This window comes from Heloderma suspectum, chromosome 4, assembly GCF_057233095.1.
Source record: "Heloderma suspectum isolate Gila_16-S chromosome 4, 16-S_ref, whole genome shotgun sequence".
In the NCBI taxonomy this organism is placed as follows: Eukaryota; Metazoa; Chordata; class Lepidosauria; order Squamata; family Helodermatidae; genus Heloderma; species Heloderma suspectum.
The window spans coordinates 305,180,706-305,199,045 of record NC_139461.1 but is presented as its reverse complement, the minus strand read 5'-3'; the positions used below and the strand labels follow the sequence as shown (position 1 = coordinate 305,199,045).

The 18,340-nt window shown below is 45.8% G+C and overlaps 1 protein-coding gene across 1 annotated transcript in view; it reads right to left on the bottom strand.

Annotated features, from left to right (window-relative positions):
• The window catches only part of LOC146348957 (DEP domain-containing mTOR-interacting protein-like), a 50,781-nt gene extending 32,661 nt beyond the window's left edge, over positions 1-18,120 (bottom strand). Inside the window, exons 1-2 of the mRNA XM_084848416.1 lie at positions 17,892-18,120; positions 2,010-2,188 (exon numbers count right to left, since the gene is read on the bottom strand). Of these exons, the coding sequence (XP_084704542.1) occupies positions 2,010-2,188; positions 17,892-18,082 (370 nt within the window). The 5' untranslated portion in view covers positions 18,083-18,120. The remainder of the gene's footprint in view (positions 1-2,009; positions 2,189-17,891) is intronic.
• Positions 18,121-18,340: the final 220 nt, after the last annotated feature.

Here is an 18,340-nt window from a genome sequence, read left to right as displayed (position 1 = left end):
TGATGTCAGAAGGTGAGAGAGCCATGGGTGCTACCATAAGCTCCTTGGAAGGAGGGTGGGATAAAAATGTAATGACCAAATAATCACACAAGTATTTTAAAAACCAGCAGAGAGAAAAAACGCACACTGAGAATTACATGGGTTTTGAATTCTGTGAACCCTTCAAGGAGGCTCTGGTCTTTCATATCATCATCATCAACATCATCATCAACAACATTTCTATACTGCCCCATAGCTGAAGCTCTCTGGGTGTTTTACAGAAGTTAAAACATTAAAATACAATATACAAAGTTTAAAAGCCACCAGTCATTTCATGGCTTCCCAGCTTTTGTGCAGTTTATCCCTCACTTTCAAAAGTGGACATGCCTTTCCTAAAGTTTAGTTCTGGTAGTAAGAGCTTTAAGCTACAATATGCTGGTATTGGGGTATTTGACCCCTCCCCCTTGCCTCTGGCCCCACCCCTTTTGCCCTTGGTCCTGCCCACTGGTGGAATGCAGTCCTCAAGAGCTTCACTGACCTGGAATGCAGCCCTTGGGCTGAAAGAGGTTCAACACCCCAGTTTAAGAAGTTAACTTGGTCCGGAAATTCTAAGCCTCTTCATGTCCACAAGTTCTTGTATACTCGCCCACCTGCTTAAAGAAGCACCCTGGACAGCTGCTTGGCTTCTTCTTCTTCTTCTTCTTCTTCTTCTGATGATGATGATGATTACATTTATATCTCACATTTTTGCTCTTGCAAGGAACCAGAACACATATAACTCCTCTCCAATTTAACCTCACACTGCGGTGTTTTTGTAGGCAGTGTACGTTTAAGAGAGCTGGGATTGTACCCAGTTAAAGGGAGCCAGCCTATAAAAGGAAATAGGAAGTAGCAATAGACTATGCTTAGTTCTAGGTATAGGTGCTAGTTCTGCTATCGTTGTTATGTATATTTTTTGAATAAGGATGTATGGATTTTGTAAAATCCGTTCTGTCTCCATTTCATGAATTGTCAGGTGTCTTTCGTTCCATTGTCCCCTCATTGGTGGAACTGGACTTTTTCCAATTTCCCAGATTTGCGCAAATGCACAAATCCCCCCCCCAATGTGCAAATCCACCCCCCAATGAGGATTTTCATGTTTTAGCCTATTAGGGAAATGCACATTTTCAGCTGGTACTTTTTTATTTTACACATTTTTCTACCACTAAATTTGCTTAAAATTCCGGAAAGTAAAACAACAACAACAACCCCAGTCTGCGGCACCCATGTGACTCAGGAAGAGCCGGCCCACTGTGGAATCTATGGGGCGGATTCATAGAAATTCAAAGTCATTTGATTCTGTTGTGGATTTCTCAGATATCCCTACTTTTAAATAAAGGGTTTTATACCTTACTCTTGCCTCTCTTACTGGATACAACACTACTAGGGATGTACAGACTGTGTAAAATCTGCTCCTTCTGTGTTTTGTGGATTGTCAGGCGCCTTTCATTCTGTCATCCACCCACAGACGGATGCAAATTTTTTTTTTCTGTCATGCAGAAAAATACAGAAATAATTACGTAAATATTTACGTAAGTATTTACGTAAGTATTTACATAATTTACCTCAGTACGGAACATTTAGTGTATGGTCCCCCATCCCATTCAATGTTTCCTTAGCAGAAACGTATGTATTATTCTACGGATGTATATGCGTAAATTTTGGGAAAGTAAAAAATCATCGGGAAGTCCATTGACTCCGCACGGCCTGAGAGGGTCGCTCCACAGCGGATTCCACAGGTCGGATTATTAGAGATCCGAGCTCATTTTAATCCATCTCGAATTTCTCCAGCATCCCTAATACACTACCCTGTGAGGCAGGTTAGGCTGAGAAGTCAGTGACTGGCCCAAATTCACGCAGTGAGCTTCATGGCCAAGTAGGGACTAGCACCCAGATTTCCCGAGTCCCAGACCAACATTTTAACCACACCGGCTCTCCTGCAACTGAGCAGGGAGTCCTCACGTTCTGTCAGAACTGAGAAGCTCACAAACCGTGATGGATGATGTAGTGGTCCATGAGTTTCTGCATCAGCCGGATGCCCGTTTCCCGATCGGGGGCTTCTTTGTGGTCAATCAACCAATCGGTGAGCTCCTTGGCCACGAAGCAGTTGGGGTACGTGCGGAGGTGGTAGCGCCTGTCCTTAATGAGCTTGCCATCGTGGAGTCGAAGCCTAGAACAGACAGAAAAATGGATGGGAGCTGCGGTGGCCGCAGTTGGCATAGCAAACGTTTGCACTTGAAATGTGAGCAGCAAGGTCTTTCGCCTGCCATGCTATTCGAAACGTGCTCAGCCAGTCTCTGTTATTATGTCCTCTCTTGGGCCCAATTACTTCAGTAATTGCTAGTGCCGAGTGATAGCAAGGTCAACAGCTCCGAACACATGAAAAACATGATGAACAGTTTCTAAAGGCCTTTTGCCATACCCCAACGCTTTTCTTAGGCATTCATCACTACTAAATGTTCTTTCCTGCCCTTGCTCCTTTTTGCTCAAGGCCTATCCAGGGCCAGGCCTGGTGTCAATTTGTGGATGTGTATTTAGAACATTTAGATCTTGCTTTGGCCGTAAATACACTCAAAGCAATCTATAAAAGCAGAACGCTACAAAACACACGCACCCCAACTTAAACAGACATAATTAAAGAACACTTGAAAAACAGCAATAAATCAGCAAAGGGGAATCACACAGCAGCCTACAAGGCAGAACTAAGCAAATACAAAAAAAGCCAACGGAGGCTGGTGTCTCCAATTTCGGTGGGGCTGTGAGTTCATTCCGAGTTTCAGTCAGAACCAGTCAGAACTCTAAAGGAGCTGTCTGAGGAGCTGAACTCATTTTGCAGATAGGGTACAGCACTTTGGATAGCTCCTGCAGGGTCCTGGCTGGTTCTGGCTGGTTCTGACTGAAACCCAGAAGGGATCCACAGTCCCACCAAAATCGGAGTCACCAGCCCCCACTGCAAAAGCTGCTTAACTTGCCCTTAAAACAGGGGTGGGGAACCTCATGCTTCAGGGCCAAATCTAGCCCTCCATGGTTCCCCAGATGGTGACACCCTCTTTCAACCAACCACTGATAGCTTGGTGGTTTCATGGCTTTTGTGCAGGTTATAAGGCTCAGCGGCTGGTATTCCTGGCCCCGCCCCTTTTGCCATTGGCACTGCCCCCTTTTGCCTTCAGCCCCATCTGTCACTGCAATGCGGCCCGTGAGAGCTTCTCCCAAATTGAATCCAGTCGTCCGGCTGAAAAAGTCCCCCACCCCTGCCTTTAAAAGGATATGAGGAAATGGGGCTTGCGATTCCCTTGGGGAAAAAGAATAATTTCAAAGTTTTGGGTATTAGGGCTGCCACTAGAGATTGACCCAAAAAAGAGGAAATGCATCACCAAAAAAGGACAAAAGAGGACACCGATTGCATAAAATGCAGGTACGCACATTGATATGATCAGATGCCAATTTAGAGATAATGAGTACTATCTAAATAGAAATACATCTCTCCATCGTGGGGCAAAGTGTATCAAGGTGACCTCCATGCCGACTCAGTCTGCTGGTCAGGTACCAACTGTTGATGGTAGAGTTGTGCACAAATGGCCCCTTGAAATTCTCCGCCCTCTTTGTGGTACAATTTCACCAAATTGCTCCGGGGGGAGGAGAAATGCTCAACCGTTTCTCACAGGTAGGGCTCACCATTGGCAGAACTGTAGTAAAGCTTCTTTCTTTTCTCCTAAGGGGGGTGTGTGTGGTGTGTGCTGTCCCTGCAAGTGGCAACAGCATCAACTGTATTGGCAGGCTGGCCCCCGTTTTGTAACCACCACAATGCAGGTGTGAGGGGGGCAGTGTTGTGTCTAGCTCCAGGGAAGAGGTGAAGCTAGTGCTGAGCCAAAATCTGTCCCCCAATTTCCTGAAAGTTTCCCCCCCCCCCACAAAAGAGGCTTCCATTTTTCTGCTTCATTCTCGGAGTGTTTTATAATTAATTTGTGTGGTGTTTTCAAGCTTACCTAATCATTGTGAGGTGGCCACAGGTGCCGTGTGTGTGTGTATGTGTGTGTTTGTTCTATTACACATCTCTCAATTGCTCTGCGGCCTCTCAGGCTGCCCACGCTTCCTGATCTAAAAAAAAGCCTTACGGGAGGAATTACCTCATGATGTCTTCCCCTGGGCTTTAATTGATGTGTGGGAAGCTGAGGAGGCTACAGGCTGCCGGAGAGATGATGGTACAATGAAATAAAAAAAGACACTTGTGCACACTCCTCAGCCACCACTAAGGTAAGAAACCCAAACCCAACCCATGAGAATTTCTCTGAAATGTTCTTCACCATTGAATTTCTTTTTGAAAACAATTTCTTTTCTACGAAATTGCACGAGAATGGTTGAAAAATATGTGGCAGGATCAGGCCACTCTATAGGACAACCTTACCCAATCTGCCACCCCTCAGATGTGCTGGACTACAACTCCCAGAATTCCTGAACAGTGACCATGCTAGTTGGGGCTGATGGGAGTTGTAGTCCAGAACATCTGGAGAGCTACCTTCTGCCCTCCCCCTGGACCAGGAGAATGATTCTGGAAAGAACAAGCCCTCTAAACATGTCAATGTCTTCTTCGCCCTGCTACAATTCCATAAGATTCCCAAACTCACTGCAGGCCCTTGGCCTCACTGGGGTAGCAGGGGAGACAGAACAGGACCAGTACCTCAAAGCTCGACATCAGTATGAGCCCATGCACATTGGTGGGGGCTTGCAAAAGTGGAATCTATTAGAGATCCCTCCCACAGCCTCTCTGGAAAACCTGGCGCTACGCGCAACAGTGTTACTTCGTCAAGGTCGATAGAGGACAGAACTGTCCTCTGCGATCTTGTTCAAAGGCGAGGCCTCGGCACATTAAACAAAAATAAATCTGAAGCTATCCAATGCCAACAAAATAGCCTCCAGGGCTCTTCCAAATATTGTTTTTGTTCAAACAAAGGAAGGCTGTGCACACAGCACAGGGCCTTGTTGCTATCAGACTCAAGCTTGACTTCAAGCGACTTCTGACAACAGTCCAATGCGTCGCTCCATCTCCAGGCCTCGTGTTCACTGTTTACTCTGTGTGTGTGTGCGCACATGCACGCTGCTGTCTGGGCACTTGCACATTCATCCATTGCCACTGTTGGTCAAAGTCATTCCACGCAACGTAACGAGAGCGCCATTGAAGGGTGTGAAGTGAAGAGAGGGCCATCTCTAAGCTTTTTGTGGTGCTCACACCTCAAGGTGTTCACTGATAGACACTGACGATCAATCAGTGTATATGGTGCCTTCTTAAATGAGCATGAGTGGCCTCCAAGGCTGGTGGCTTCTAGCAAACATATACATCCTCACCTGCTTGGATGGGGGAGGCTGAAGGAAATGGTTGGAATGCAACAAAAATAAGGAGGAAGAAGTCTAAGATGTTGCAGCTTGGTGTGTGTAAGTGTATGTGGGGACTCTACGGGCATGCAGTTTGCTTTAAAGGACTCTAAGGGCATGCAGTTTGCTTTAGGTGGTGGAGAACAAAAAAAAGGAGCCATCTAAGATTTTGCAGCTGGGTGGGAGACTCTAAGGTCATGCAGTTTGCTTTAAGGGACTCTAAGGGCATGCAGTTTGCTTTAAATGGTGGATAACAAAAAAAAGGAGAATGATGTCTTAAGATTTTGCAGCTGTGTAGGGGATCCTAAGGGCATGCTGTTTGCTTTAAGGCACTGGTGGCCCACAGAGCACACAGAGCCTCCTTGGATTGCTCCATGCCCTTCCCCTTGCAGGGATCCCCCTAGAGAAATCCCCACTGATCTTGTATATGACATAGGAGATAACAGGGATGTGGGCAGCCGGGGACTTGACTAGTGCTAGGAGCAGCAGTTGCCAAGTCCCTTTCTCTGTGCTGAGGGAAGCACAGAACTCCTTGCTTGAAAAGAGATGTAAGTTGCCGGCAACCTCATGTGGCAATCCGTTCCACAGGCTGCTTCTGTGTGACAAGTTATTTGCTTGCCAGCTGCCTCTCACTTCTAGCAGGTGAACCTGAGTTCTCATGATTTTTAAAGATGAAAATTGTTTTCATTCTCCATATCAAAGATTTGTCTTTTACACACACCCCACTGCTCTGAGTGGTGAGAAGTTGCAAGGGTGCAGCGCTTACCCGTATCTTGCTTCCTTTGGAGGGAGATCAGTGGAGGCTTATTGGCATTTTGTAATATGGGGGGGGGGGAGTAAGTGAAAGACAGAGACAAGGAAGTTCCATTGCAATCAAACACTGTGGGAAAGAGAAAGGTAGAAGTTTCAAGGGGCCTTTCGAAAACAACTCCTTTAAATATTTAAAAAGAAATTTTATGTTTTTTGCATGGTTGAGCACAGCTGGAGGCACACAGCTTAAAACAGCTTTCCCCAACCTGGTGCCCTCCAGATCTGCTAGCCTACACATGCAGCAGACTACATGATAGCTGGAGGGTACCTTGTCTGGGAAGCCTGGTTTAAACATCCCAACAGATAGCCAATGTCCACCGCTCCCAAATCAGGTCTCCGGGGATACTGCCAGTCCCTAAGATGCTTACTGAGCCCAAATATACTCTTTGTCTGATCTCCTTTTAGCCCCCCTCTCATACTACTGTCTCTCTTCACACAGGCACTTGGATTACTTCACCTTTCATAGAATCGTTGGGTTGGAAGGGGCCTCTAAGACCATCAAGTCCAACCCCCTTCTCAATGCAGGGATCCAAGTCAAAGCATCCCTGACAGATGGCTGTCCAGCCTTGACTTGAATGTCTCCAGTGAGGGAGAGCCCACCACCTCCCTGGGTAATTGGTTCCATTGTCATATTGCTCTAACAGTCAAGACATTTCTCCTATGTTCAGCCAGAATCTGGCTTCCTGTAACTTGAGCCTATGATTCCATGTCCTGCATTCTGGGATGATGGAGAAGAGATCCTGGCCTTCCTCTCTGTGACAGCCTTTCAAGCACTTGAAGAGTGCTATCATATCTCCCCTCAGTCTTCTCTTCTCAAGGCTAGACATGCCCAATTCTTTCAGTCTCTCCTCCTAGGGCTTTGTTTCCAATCCCCTGATCATCTTCATTGCCCTCCTCTAAACCCTCTCCAGCTTGTCTGCATCCTTCTTTAATTGGAGGCAGGTGGAATTAAGGTCTTCCTTCTGCTCTGATCAGTTTTCCCATTCAGAACATTCCCCAAATGGTCCTGTACGAAGAAGCAATTGTCTAACCTGTGGCTTACCTAAGAAAAGGATGTGCCTGGCCAGACCCAGCCTGATGGTTTGACCAACTTGAAGCAGTCCTTCTGACCCATTAACCCTCCCCTGTCCAACCCCTCCCCTCAAACATTCAACACTATACACTTTATAAACCACCCTTCTTAAGCTTTTCCCTAGGGACAGATGGATCTGTCAATTTCAGTTTCTCATTTTTCCAATCTTAACTTTGGTTCTTCTTGAACTTTGAGGATTTCTTGGGTCTTAAATTTGGTTCATCCCAAACTTTGTGATTTTTTTTAAAGAACTTTGCACAAATATTCATCAGCATTCTTGTGCACATTTGTGCAAATATAAGCATTTTTGCCTTAAATGTGCAATGTAATATGCATATTTTTGCAAGCAATTTTCCTAATGTGATACATTTCTTAATATTGTTTCCCCTAATACATGCATTTTGTAAGCATTTTTTATTAGAGAACTCCACTGCAAATTCAGAGAAGTGCAAATGTCAAACGATAACTAAGTTTTAGTTTACAGAGTGGTTCAAAAGTGCAAAATGAGGTGAGTTTGTATAAAAATGCAAACTGCAAGAGTTTCTCCCCACCCCTTCTTTTCTCCATAAATGGTATCTAGACAGTGCTACAGCAACATCCAACTGGATGCAGCAAAAAGGTCTGAAAATACTATAGCCAATTTTTGTCTGGCCCATTTGGGAGTAAGTTGAGGTGGTAAAAGGATGTTAAGGCATTGGGGTACATGAGGTTTCTTTCTGAGGAACAAAAAGCAGGACATCTGGAAGACTTTATTTATACATCCCAGGCAGTTCTATTGGCCAAGTGATCTGGTTTGACAGGTAACTGGTTTTGCGTCCACAGCCAGTCTGAACTAGAAGTGGCTGGGAAATCACATTAAGTCCCAGTTAGCATGAAACCAGATTTCTACCACCCAACACAGTGGAAGGGCAGGGCAGAAAAACAGGGAATCATAGTGGTTTGGCTGTGTTTACTGAAAAAACAGTCGTGAAGGCAGAGATGCCAATCAGACCCCTGTTTGTCCTCAGGGCTTCCCTGCACATAACAAAAAGAAAGAAAAGAAAAAAAAGACGTAATCCTGCTTATATTGTCTGTAACAGCACATGTGATCCTTTTGGTGCATGAAAAAATTGTTCAGTGTCAGGTAAAGCATGAGGATCTCCATGTGTGAAGACACGCAACCGTGCATTTCACTCCACATGCAGGGCTCGGGTAATCACAGCCAAATACAGCTTCCCTGATTGTGCACACAGAGATGCCAGCAATATTCTCCAAAGCCAGGCTCCGGTAAAAAGCCTACTTCAGACAGGAGGCGAGCTTTTACAGCCCCCAAATTCTTATCTGTCTCAGAACAAAATCTGCGAGCCAGAGAAGAAGTTCCAGCTTATTTATTTTTAGCCTGCTCTTCTGCTGAAACAGCGTTTTTATATAATATCAATCATAAGCAAGACCGTCATGGCTTGCAGGCTTACAACCTAAAAGACATGACAGAAAAGGAAGAGGGGGTGGGGAGGGATGAGGAAAACAAGCGTACCAGTTTTTAAAGTTACGAAGTTCTTATAATGGCCAGCTAGAATGGAAGCATTCAAGCAGAGGAGGAGTGTGATGGAGCTGGTCTCTCAACAAAGCTGATGGAGTGGCTCCTGCCAGCCCTTCTTTTCCTCTGCTTCCACCCACACATCCCACTAGTCCCGACTGTGCACCCCAGGTCCCCACACTCCCTCTTCCCTTCAAGCAGTTGCAGGAGCACATGGAAAGAGGAGATGAAGGAGGTTCTTCCCCTCCCTTCCCCCTGCCTGGATGTGCTGGGTAACCGCATTCCAGGACACACAACCTGGGGGACCATGGTAGAGGTTACTACAATTCATGTGGATTTCATGCTTTTTCAGACACCACCTCTTATTTTCTTCTAAGGATCTAAATATTCCAGTTGTGGAAAAGGAGATAGTTATTCCAGTGTTTTTCCACTCTCTTGGCCAGAATATTGGAAGGTGGGAGCAGTTTTACTACTTAGTGAGCAACCAAGAAGCACAATAGTTCACACATCACAATTAACCCAGAAGCATGTGTGTGTGTGTGTGTGTCTCTCTCTCTCTCACACACACACACACACAACCACTCCATCCGTGGATTGTTTGCCATGATGTATGAACCAGGAACTCTGGCTTGTCTCTTCCCTGATGAGCCAGAGATGGAACTTAGGGGGGAGCGATTGAGCTGAATGAACCAGCACGCGCACTCATTCATGACAACCCAAGATTTGTTTGTTAAAAAAAAAAAAGGTTGTTGTTATGTGTCAACCAGGCCACTGTCTACACGCTTTCCTTTCTATTTCCACAATTCTTTACAATTCCGTATGTGGTGGGCTTGTGAACACTTGGAAGCATGTTGGATAGCCATGTTCAATTAAATTTCTCAAATAACAAAACAAGCAGTTCATGGCACCCCAGGTAGTGAAAAGGGGGTAGCTGCATCTAAACCACACCCCTTTTTCAAAAGTGACAGGTGCTCTGCCCCCTTTGAAGACCGGAAGCCATGCCCTAGCCGGAAGTCCCACCTTCAGAAGTCCTGCCCCACAAGGAGCGATCCTAGGAAGAGGATTTAGAGCCCTAACAGGTAGAGGTGCGGAAATGCCCCAAAGGGCAATTTCGAAACCCTCCCCGGATTGGCCCAGAGAGGTTATGTGACCCCTCTACGAACCTGTCATGCCACCGTGGACCAATAGGATGAGGTTTTAGAGCCCTGACATGGCAGGGAACCTGGATTGGCCTGGGAGGGCCCACGTGGCCCTGTAAGGTCACGCCCCACCCCACCGACCAATAGGAACAGTTTTACCCCCAGAAAAACATCCTTTCCTACCACCCAATCAAAAGCAGGGGCAGCCAGATCCGATCAGTGTAGCCATTTAGCTGGTCCAGACACGTTTCCTGCATAGAGAACATGGAGACGCCAGGCACCCTTGAATACTGAACCCCGGAAAGGCTGTAAGCCGAGTCATGCCTACATACTTTTAAAAAGAACTAGAAAGAGAGAGCCTGCTATAGCTCCCATGAATGTAAGAAGAAAAGATGCAGCTGTGCCTGGATCTTCCATTCGTGGGAGCTATAGCAGGCTCTTCCTTTCTAGTTCTTTCTAAAAGTATGTAGGCATGACTCGGCTTACAGCCTTTCCGGGGTTCAGTATTCAAGGGTGCCTGGCGTCTCCATGTTCTCTATGCAGGAAACATGTCTGGACAAGCTAAATGGCTACATTGATTGAATCTGAGTGCACGTCTTCTGACTGGCTGATGAGGTAGGATGTTTCTGGGCCTAAAATTGTTCGTATTGGCCTGTTGGGGGTGGGGATGTGACCGTATACAGTTCCAGGGCCCCTGAACATGTCAGGGGGCTAAAACCTCTTCCTATTGGTTCATTGTGATGGGGCGAGTTCTTAGAGGGGACACATGACCCCTCTGGACCAATCTGGGGAGGGTTGGAAGTGGCCCTTTGGGCCATTTCCACACCCATACCTGTTAGGGCTCTAAAACCTCTTCCTACTGGTCCATGGTGGCATGACAAGTTCATAGAGGGATCACATGATACCTGTCAGGTGACCCTGGAAGGTCATATGACTTGACCAGCTGATCGCTCCTTCCGGGGCAGGACTTCTGAAGGTGCGACTTCTGGCTAGGGCGTGACTTCCGGTCTCCAAAGGGGGCAGGGCACCTGTCACTTTTGAAAAAGGGGTGTGGTTTAGAGTTTGATGCGGGTACCCCCTTTTCACTTCTACCCCATTATTAGCTCTTCCCTCTCTCTCTTTAATCACAAACAAAAGCAGCTGTTACATAAAGACCTATTTTACCATTACTAGCAGCATCAAGAATGGTTAGAGCACGATACTGGAAAATGAAAACAGGATACACTGTGAATGGATGATTTCTGAAAATCTGGGAGGGGGCTTTTGCTGAGAAACAAACACAACATAAGCAATTGATCAGAGGGATAATCGAGCAGGACTTGTTCTTTGAAATGTGGCTCCCTTTCATTACATACATTAATGCAGGGTCTGCAAACCAGCATCCACCCAGAGTGCAGTCCTATTTTCGAAAAGGTGTAATATCCAGCAAGGCTAATAACTGAAAAGTGATTATTTTGTGGTTGTAACAGAGCTTAATATGTACACAACAACAGTATGTTCAGGGACGATTCTAAAATACGTATAGAATCTGTGATGAATAATGTAAAAGTCTGTGTGTGTTGATGTTTTTGTTGTTATATAGTTGTTACCTTATATTTCTTAAATAAAATACTTTAAAATGGGGAGGGAGAGCTGAACATTCAGGGAGGGGGCCAGGAATATCCAAGGTGGCCCAGCCCCCACAGGTTCCCCTGTGGCTATGGTCCTGGGTTATGGGGTACTTCATTTCATTCTACATCTGGGCAGGAGGTAGCGAAGCAGCCAACCCAGGGCTGTACCATCTACCCACCTTCAGTTCCCTGAAACAGTACAGCCACATGTACATTAAGAAGAGAACTCAAAATGTGCTCATAACATTGTGGGTCTCTTTTCAAATATACATCTGCTGGTACCCTTAACCTTCATTTGCTCAGAGATAAAGAGTGTTTCGATACTAGGCTTTTATTGTGCTCTCGTGATTGCTCACTCATGGTAGTCTGTGGGTCCTTTACATGGCGTTGTCATCCTCCAGTGCCCCCCCCCACTTCCCAACCATTATCATGGTTTTTTTTCTTAATGAGGAAAGTGTGGCAGTTTTTCTGAATGGCATTATAAAGCCCTGTGTAATTGTGCAAGTCTGCTACACCACAGCACCACCTAGTGGTTGTGTAATGGGACATATACAAAGGCAGAGAGAGAAACCTCCCAGAAAAAAGCAAGTGTAAAGGAGCCAAACTTAATCCCGCAAAGAATCCAGAAGCAGAAACCTGGGTAAAGGTGTGGGATAAAACCATCATGTAGAAATGCCCAAAGGCACAAGGCAAGTGGAGCAGCAAGCTTATTTACAGCTGGCTATGCTCTCCAAGACTGATGTATGTATAAGGGGAGAGGGTTCCTGGACCTTGAATAATTGTGAAGAAGAGAAAATACTGGTAAGCTCAGGTTCTCTCACCCACACATGTCCAAAGGATCCTTGACTGGTCTATTATTCAAGCAATAAAAGGCACGCAAGTATCAAGTGGGCATCTTGCCCCCAATTAGCAAAAAGGAATACAATATCTAGCAAAACAAATACAATGGTGGCAATAAGGCAAACGTGATGGATGGGTCTGCCAATGGCGATAAACCGAAACAGGCCATGAAACCGAAACAGACCCCCTGCCCCAAAGTCAGAGGCATTGTCACTCTTTCTATTTCCGATGTTCAAGGTAGAGCTGTGAGCAAATAGCCTCTCAAAAAAATTCTCCACCCTATTTGTGAGCAGAAAAATGGGGGGGGGGATAATTTCACTGAATTTCTCCAGTGGGAGAAGAAATTCTCAACTGTTTCTCACAGGGAGGGCTCCCCATTGGCAGCAGGGGTTATAACACAGCTTCTTTCTCTTTTCCGAAGGATTTTTCTTTTCTTTATTTGCACTGCCAACTGTGTGGGCAGTCTGGCCCCCATTTTGCATCCTCCACAGTGGTGGTGTGAGGGGGGAAGTGTTGCGTCCCGCTCCAGGGAAGAGGTGGAGTGAGCGCTGAGCCAAAATCTGTCCTCTTAATTTCCTGAAAGTTTTCTTCCCCTGTGAAAGAGGCTTCCATTGTTCTGCCTCATTCTCTGGGCATTTTATAATTTATTTTTGTGGTGTTTTTGAGCTTACCTAAGCACCATGCGGTGACCGTGGGAGCTGTGTGCATTTTCTTTCTATTTCACATCTCTCCATTGCTCTGCAGCCTCCCAGGCTGCCTGCGCTTCCTGGTCTGAGAAAGCCCTATGGGAGGAATTACTTCTTATGTTTCCCTCTGGGCTTTAACTGAAAGTGCAGGAAGCCAAGGAGGCTACAGGCTGCCAGAGAGAAGATTGTACAATGAAAGACAGGACACCTTTGCACACTCCTTGACCACCTCCCAAGTAAAGTAAGCACATGAAACCCAACCCCAACCCATGAGCATTTCTCTGAAGTTTTCTTCACCTTTGAATTTATTTTCAAAAGCAATTTCTTTTCTATCAAATTGAATGAGAATGGTCAAAAAAATGGGGAAGAAGTTTTCAGCACAGTTTAAAGGCAAGTTCCATTGCTAGTGCAGCCACAACAGCCCCACCCATGCACAAAAGGGAAGTACCAAAAGACTTAGGGCAGGGGAAGCTGTTTTGGACTACAGCTCCCATAAACTCTGACCACTGGCCATACTGGCTGGGTTTTATGGGAGTTGTAGTCCACAACATCTCAAGGGCACCAGGTTGCCTGCTCCTGGCTTAAGGGAACCCCAAGGTTTGTGGAAGTATTAAAAAAAAGAGACACCCCCCTATGATTGGGGGGGGGGAACCCTAGAAACAGCCCCATGAGGGCTATGGATGTTTAATGGCCATGAAATGCAGACTATTGGGGGTGGGAACAGAAAGCCAGATGAGAGAGGGAACAGAATGGAGTATCATGAACAAAGCCCTGGCTGGCTGGCTGGCTGGCTGAGCCAGTGAAACATTCCGTCCTGCAACGTTCTGTGGCAAGTTCTGCTTGTACCTCTGAATTCCAACTGCTGGGCAGCAAACAGTGGGGAAGGCAGAGGTGTTCCTACCAGCTATGGGGTTCCCTAAAGCATCCAGTGGACTGTTTTTCAGAGCAGGATGCTGAAGGAGAATGAGTGATGTCAGGACGGGGTAAGCTCCACAGGTCAGATGGGGAGGCCGGAGGGCCAAATTTGGCCCGTGGGCTGGAGATTCTGCAATTCTGGAGTATATGGACCTTTGGTCTTAGGTTCTTCAGCTGCACTTGCTAATATTTCTTCAGTTTCATGGGGAAGGAAAACCCCACATACGAATGCAGCACAAACCCATCATTCTAATTGTTCACAGAATGAAAAGTATTCTTGAATTGTCAAACGTTCCACCACTTTCTTTCCTCATTGCTACAATATAATATAAAATCTCACTTTTAGGAAGGAAGGAAGGAAGGAAGGAAGGAAGGAAGGAAGGAAAGAGATGGGTGACCAGCCAGATGGGCGATTAATAAATCTAATAAATAAATCTAATAAATAAGATCGTATGTTTGTAAGCACAGCCTCTCATTTTATATTGTGTACAGCACTTAGTTTTTTTAGAGGCTCCATAAATAGTAAATACTATTATTAGCAGTTCTTCCCCCAAAAGATGGTATACGCCTATATTTGCTCCCCAGTGAAAAGTACACGGAATACGACCTTCCCAAGTCCTTTCGCTGCCAACACTTCGCTTGAGTCAAACCTTGTAAAAATGATTTTATTCATGCTACCGTTAACCCTACCCATCACATTCCCTGCTGCCACAAAATTATAGGCCAGACCTGCTCCATTCCATAGCTATTGGTGGTGGTCATCTCGTGCATTCGCCTTGCATGCCATTCTGCTTGCAGCAATCTCAGGCCACGGAAATCTTGTCCTGAAATACCCCCTGCAGTTCAGAAAATCCACAAGTATTCCTCCCGCTTGAGATCTTCTGGAATTCATGCCATGATTTTTATTTGAAAGACGTGGTTCATGCAGACTCTCTCAGCTAGCAGTGAAAGCTTAGGCTACTTCCATCAGGCCTGTTCAACAGGGGCTTTTACAAAATCATTCTTGCATGGAACTTGAAATGTAGCTTTCATTTTTTGTAAAACACACACACACACATCAGGCTTCTAGCCCTTATGAATGCACAGTTGTATTTGTAAGCTTTCAGACTGTGCCTATGAAAGCACTGCCTCTGGCATTGCTTTTTCACAACTAGCTCGAAGCAGAATTAAAGTGGAGGCTCCACAGAGAACTTTAATATGATCCTATATTATTCAGCCGTGTCCTTCCTCATGGCCAAGATCCTTCTAGAATGTTTACTCACAAATAAGTCCCATTCAGCCAAGGTCATTTCCAATGTGAATCAAAACTTTCCTGATTGCAGTTCTGCTCATTTTATTACTTCCTGTTCAGCATGGCTTGGGGAATAGTGATTAATTGTCCCTTAACTGTTGTTCCACATGTTGTGGAGGGGGTGAGAGAGCTGGTTTTCTTGCATTACTACAGTTGTCTATTATAGTGAAACTGGATAATGATTTTTGCTCTTTAAAATATGAAAAGAAATGCAAGGGAATTTGTAACTAAAGCTGCTCTGCTTGCAGGGAACTAACTAATAAGCAGCAATTCATCACTAATCCCCAACCATGCTGAACAGGAAGCAATAAAGAGGGTTGAACACGCAAACAGAACACTTTTCATTAAAAAGCTTAAAGGATTGCCTTCCCCAATACTGACCAATCCAGGAATTAAGATTGGCCAGGGAGACTTTGCTTGTGGTGCCCTTGAGAAATGTGGCCCATGGAGTTACCACATGTGGCAGGGCCTTTTGGATGGCATCACCCTGGCTGTGGAAGTCCTTGCGAGTAGAGATTTGTCTGTTCCGCATGCTGCTGTCATTTAGGCAACAGTTAGACCTATTTAATTGTGCCGGCTTTTGACTTATAGGCAAGTCCTTTATTTGTTTTTATTGATTGACTGATTGATTGCTTTAATGGTTTAATTGTATTTCATTATATATCTGTAATCTAGAGGTGCAGAGATGGGCTGGGTGAAGCTCCCCATAATCATCTAAAGCTCCCTTACCATTGTCCCCCTGACTTCATTATTAGTGTACATTTATCAAGGAGGTTCTCAGATTTACAACTGTCACATTTATCATTTGTACCTGTATCTCATTTTGTCTTCACAATAACACTGGGGTGGAATGCCACTTTTATTTCCTTTTTTGCAAATGTGGAACTGAGCAACTGCCTGTTCTTTGGCAAGTCACTATGAATTAATCCATTGGAGAAGCAGGACTGGAACTCAGGATTCCAATGGCTGAGCCCAACTCTTGTTGGAACAGCAGTGTTTTCAGACTTGGACCCACATTTATCTCCATTCTGCTGCAGAATGCAGGTAAACCCTGACCACAGTTTACATGTACATTTTACTAGGGAAGTACATATCCCTCTGTTTGCTGTTTTGCTCCCCCCGACTCCCCAGCCACTTTTCCCCTTGCCAAACCCCAGCATTTTTCCTAGGCAGAAGAAGACTTTGGGAAACATGTTGGTCAGCATGCATGTTTTCCACACTTCCACTCCCTCCTGAAACCACCTATTGTGGAGGCCAGCAGGAGTTCCAAGACTTCTTTTGGATGTTACAACAGAACCGGTGAGGCATGTGGGCTGATTACACCGTTGGACCATCAGTTGCTTATCATTGGCCTAGGAAGAACATCAGAAGAGCCCTGCTGGATCATACCAAGGGTCCATCTAGTCCAGCATTCTGTTCATACAGTGGCCAACCAGCTGCCCACAGGAGGAAACCCACAAGCAGGACATGAGTGCAACAGCACCCTCCCGCCCATGTTCCCCAGCAACTGGTGGACATAGTCATCCAGCCTCTGACACTGGAGGTAGCATAAAGTCATCGGGAGCAGTAGCCATTGATAGCCTTCTCCATGGAGATTTGTCTAATCACCTTTGAAAGTCATTCAAATTGGTGGCCATTACTGAAGATACTGCTTCAGTGTAGAAACACTGAAGATTTCTTAGAAAACATTTGAGCCAACAAGCACAGCAAAGATAGAGAATAAGTGAAGGGGTTGCTGCAGGCAAGACCCTCCTCAGATGGGGACATGACTCACTTGGGGCCAAGTTCCTTAGGCCGCTCTACTTTTTTACCAATCACGTTTTCTGAAGTCACCCGCTCCTGCTAAGCCAGACCCCTCCAGGTGTATTGAAGTTACCCAGTCCTTCCCCAGCCTGACACCCTCAGGTGTATTGGACTACAACTCCCATCATGACTCATCGTGCTGGTTGGGGTGATGGGAGTTGTAGTCCAACACCTCTCAAGGGCACCAGGCTAGGGAAAGCTGTGCTAAACTAATGAACCATCCTCACACTTTCCAAGTTTAATGCTACTTCTGCACACCCACATCTATTGAAAACATGGCGTTTATTTGCAAGCCATTGGAACAGAAATTACTGAGATAACATACAGCCTTATGTACTGGTTTCACTTATACAAGGCTTGAATTCTTACACTATAAATTGAAAGTCTGTGCGGCGTAGTGGTTAAAGTGTTGGACTGGGACTTGGGAGATCTGGGTTCTAGTCCCCACTTGGCCATGAAGGTCACTGGGTGACTTTGGGCCAGTCACTGCCTAACCTACCTCACAGGGTTGTTGTGAGGATAAAATGGAGAGGAGGGGGACCCTGTGAGCTGCCTTGGGTTCCTTGCAAGAGGAAAAAGGTGGAATATAAATGTGATGATGGTGGTGGTGATGATGTTTGTATTTCTCCATTCGATATAAACCATTCCTAGGGCAAAAAGAGGGTGGGGGGGATGTTAAGCCTGGAACTATAATCTCCTTTAGGTGTATATGTAACACCAAGTATTCCAAAGTCGCAACTGGACACTTTTCAGAAGGAAAAATGGGAGCCTCTGAGAGAGAGAGAGAGAGAGAGAGAGAGAAGCTGAAGCTCAAAACTTACCTCAGTTGTTCCCCTGCAATCATGACCTCAGCTCTGTGATGCCTTTCAGTTGCTTTTTGCTTCAGGACACTACTCAGGCTCTCCATCCTGACCCATTGGTGAGAGTACCCGGGAGAAAAAAGGGAGTCGTGCCTTGCAGGCTTCTTTGCAGCTACGGCTGGCTTCCCGTGCACCTCTTTGCTTTTCTGCATACAGTACTGCTTCCTGCTAGAACCATCTTTGCAAGAGCCAGTGCAGGCTGCTTACAGTTTGCCAGGCAGGAGAGGGAGGCAGGAGAGGGAGGGAGGGAGGGGCGGTCCCAAAGTGAAGCGATTGAGCAGGGCTTGCCCCCAACTTTCCCCCAGATGTAGCCCCTCCTTAGCTGGAAGCAGGTAAGTATGCATAGGTAAAGCCTAGATTTCCTCTCCAAGGAGAAGGGAAATTCATAAGCTTCTAAGAGCAGCTCTGTG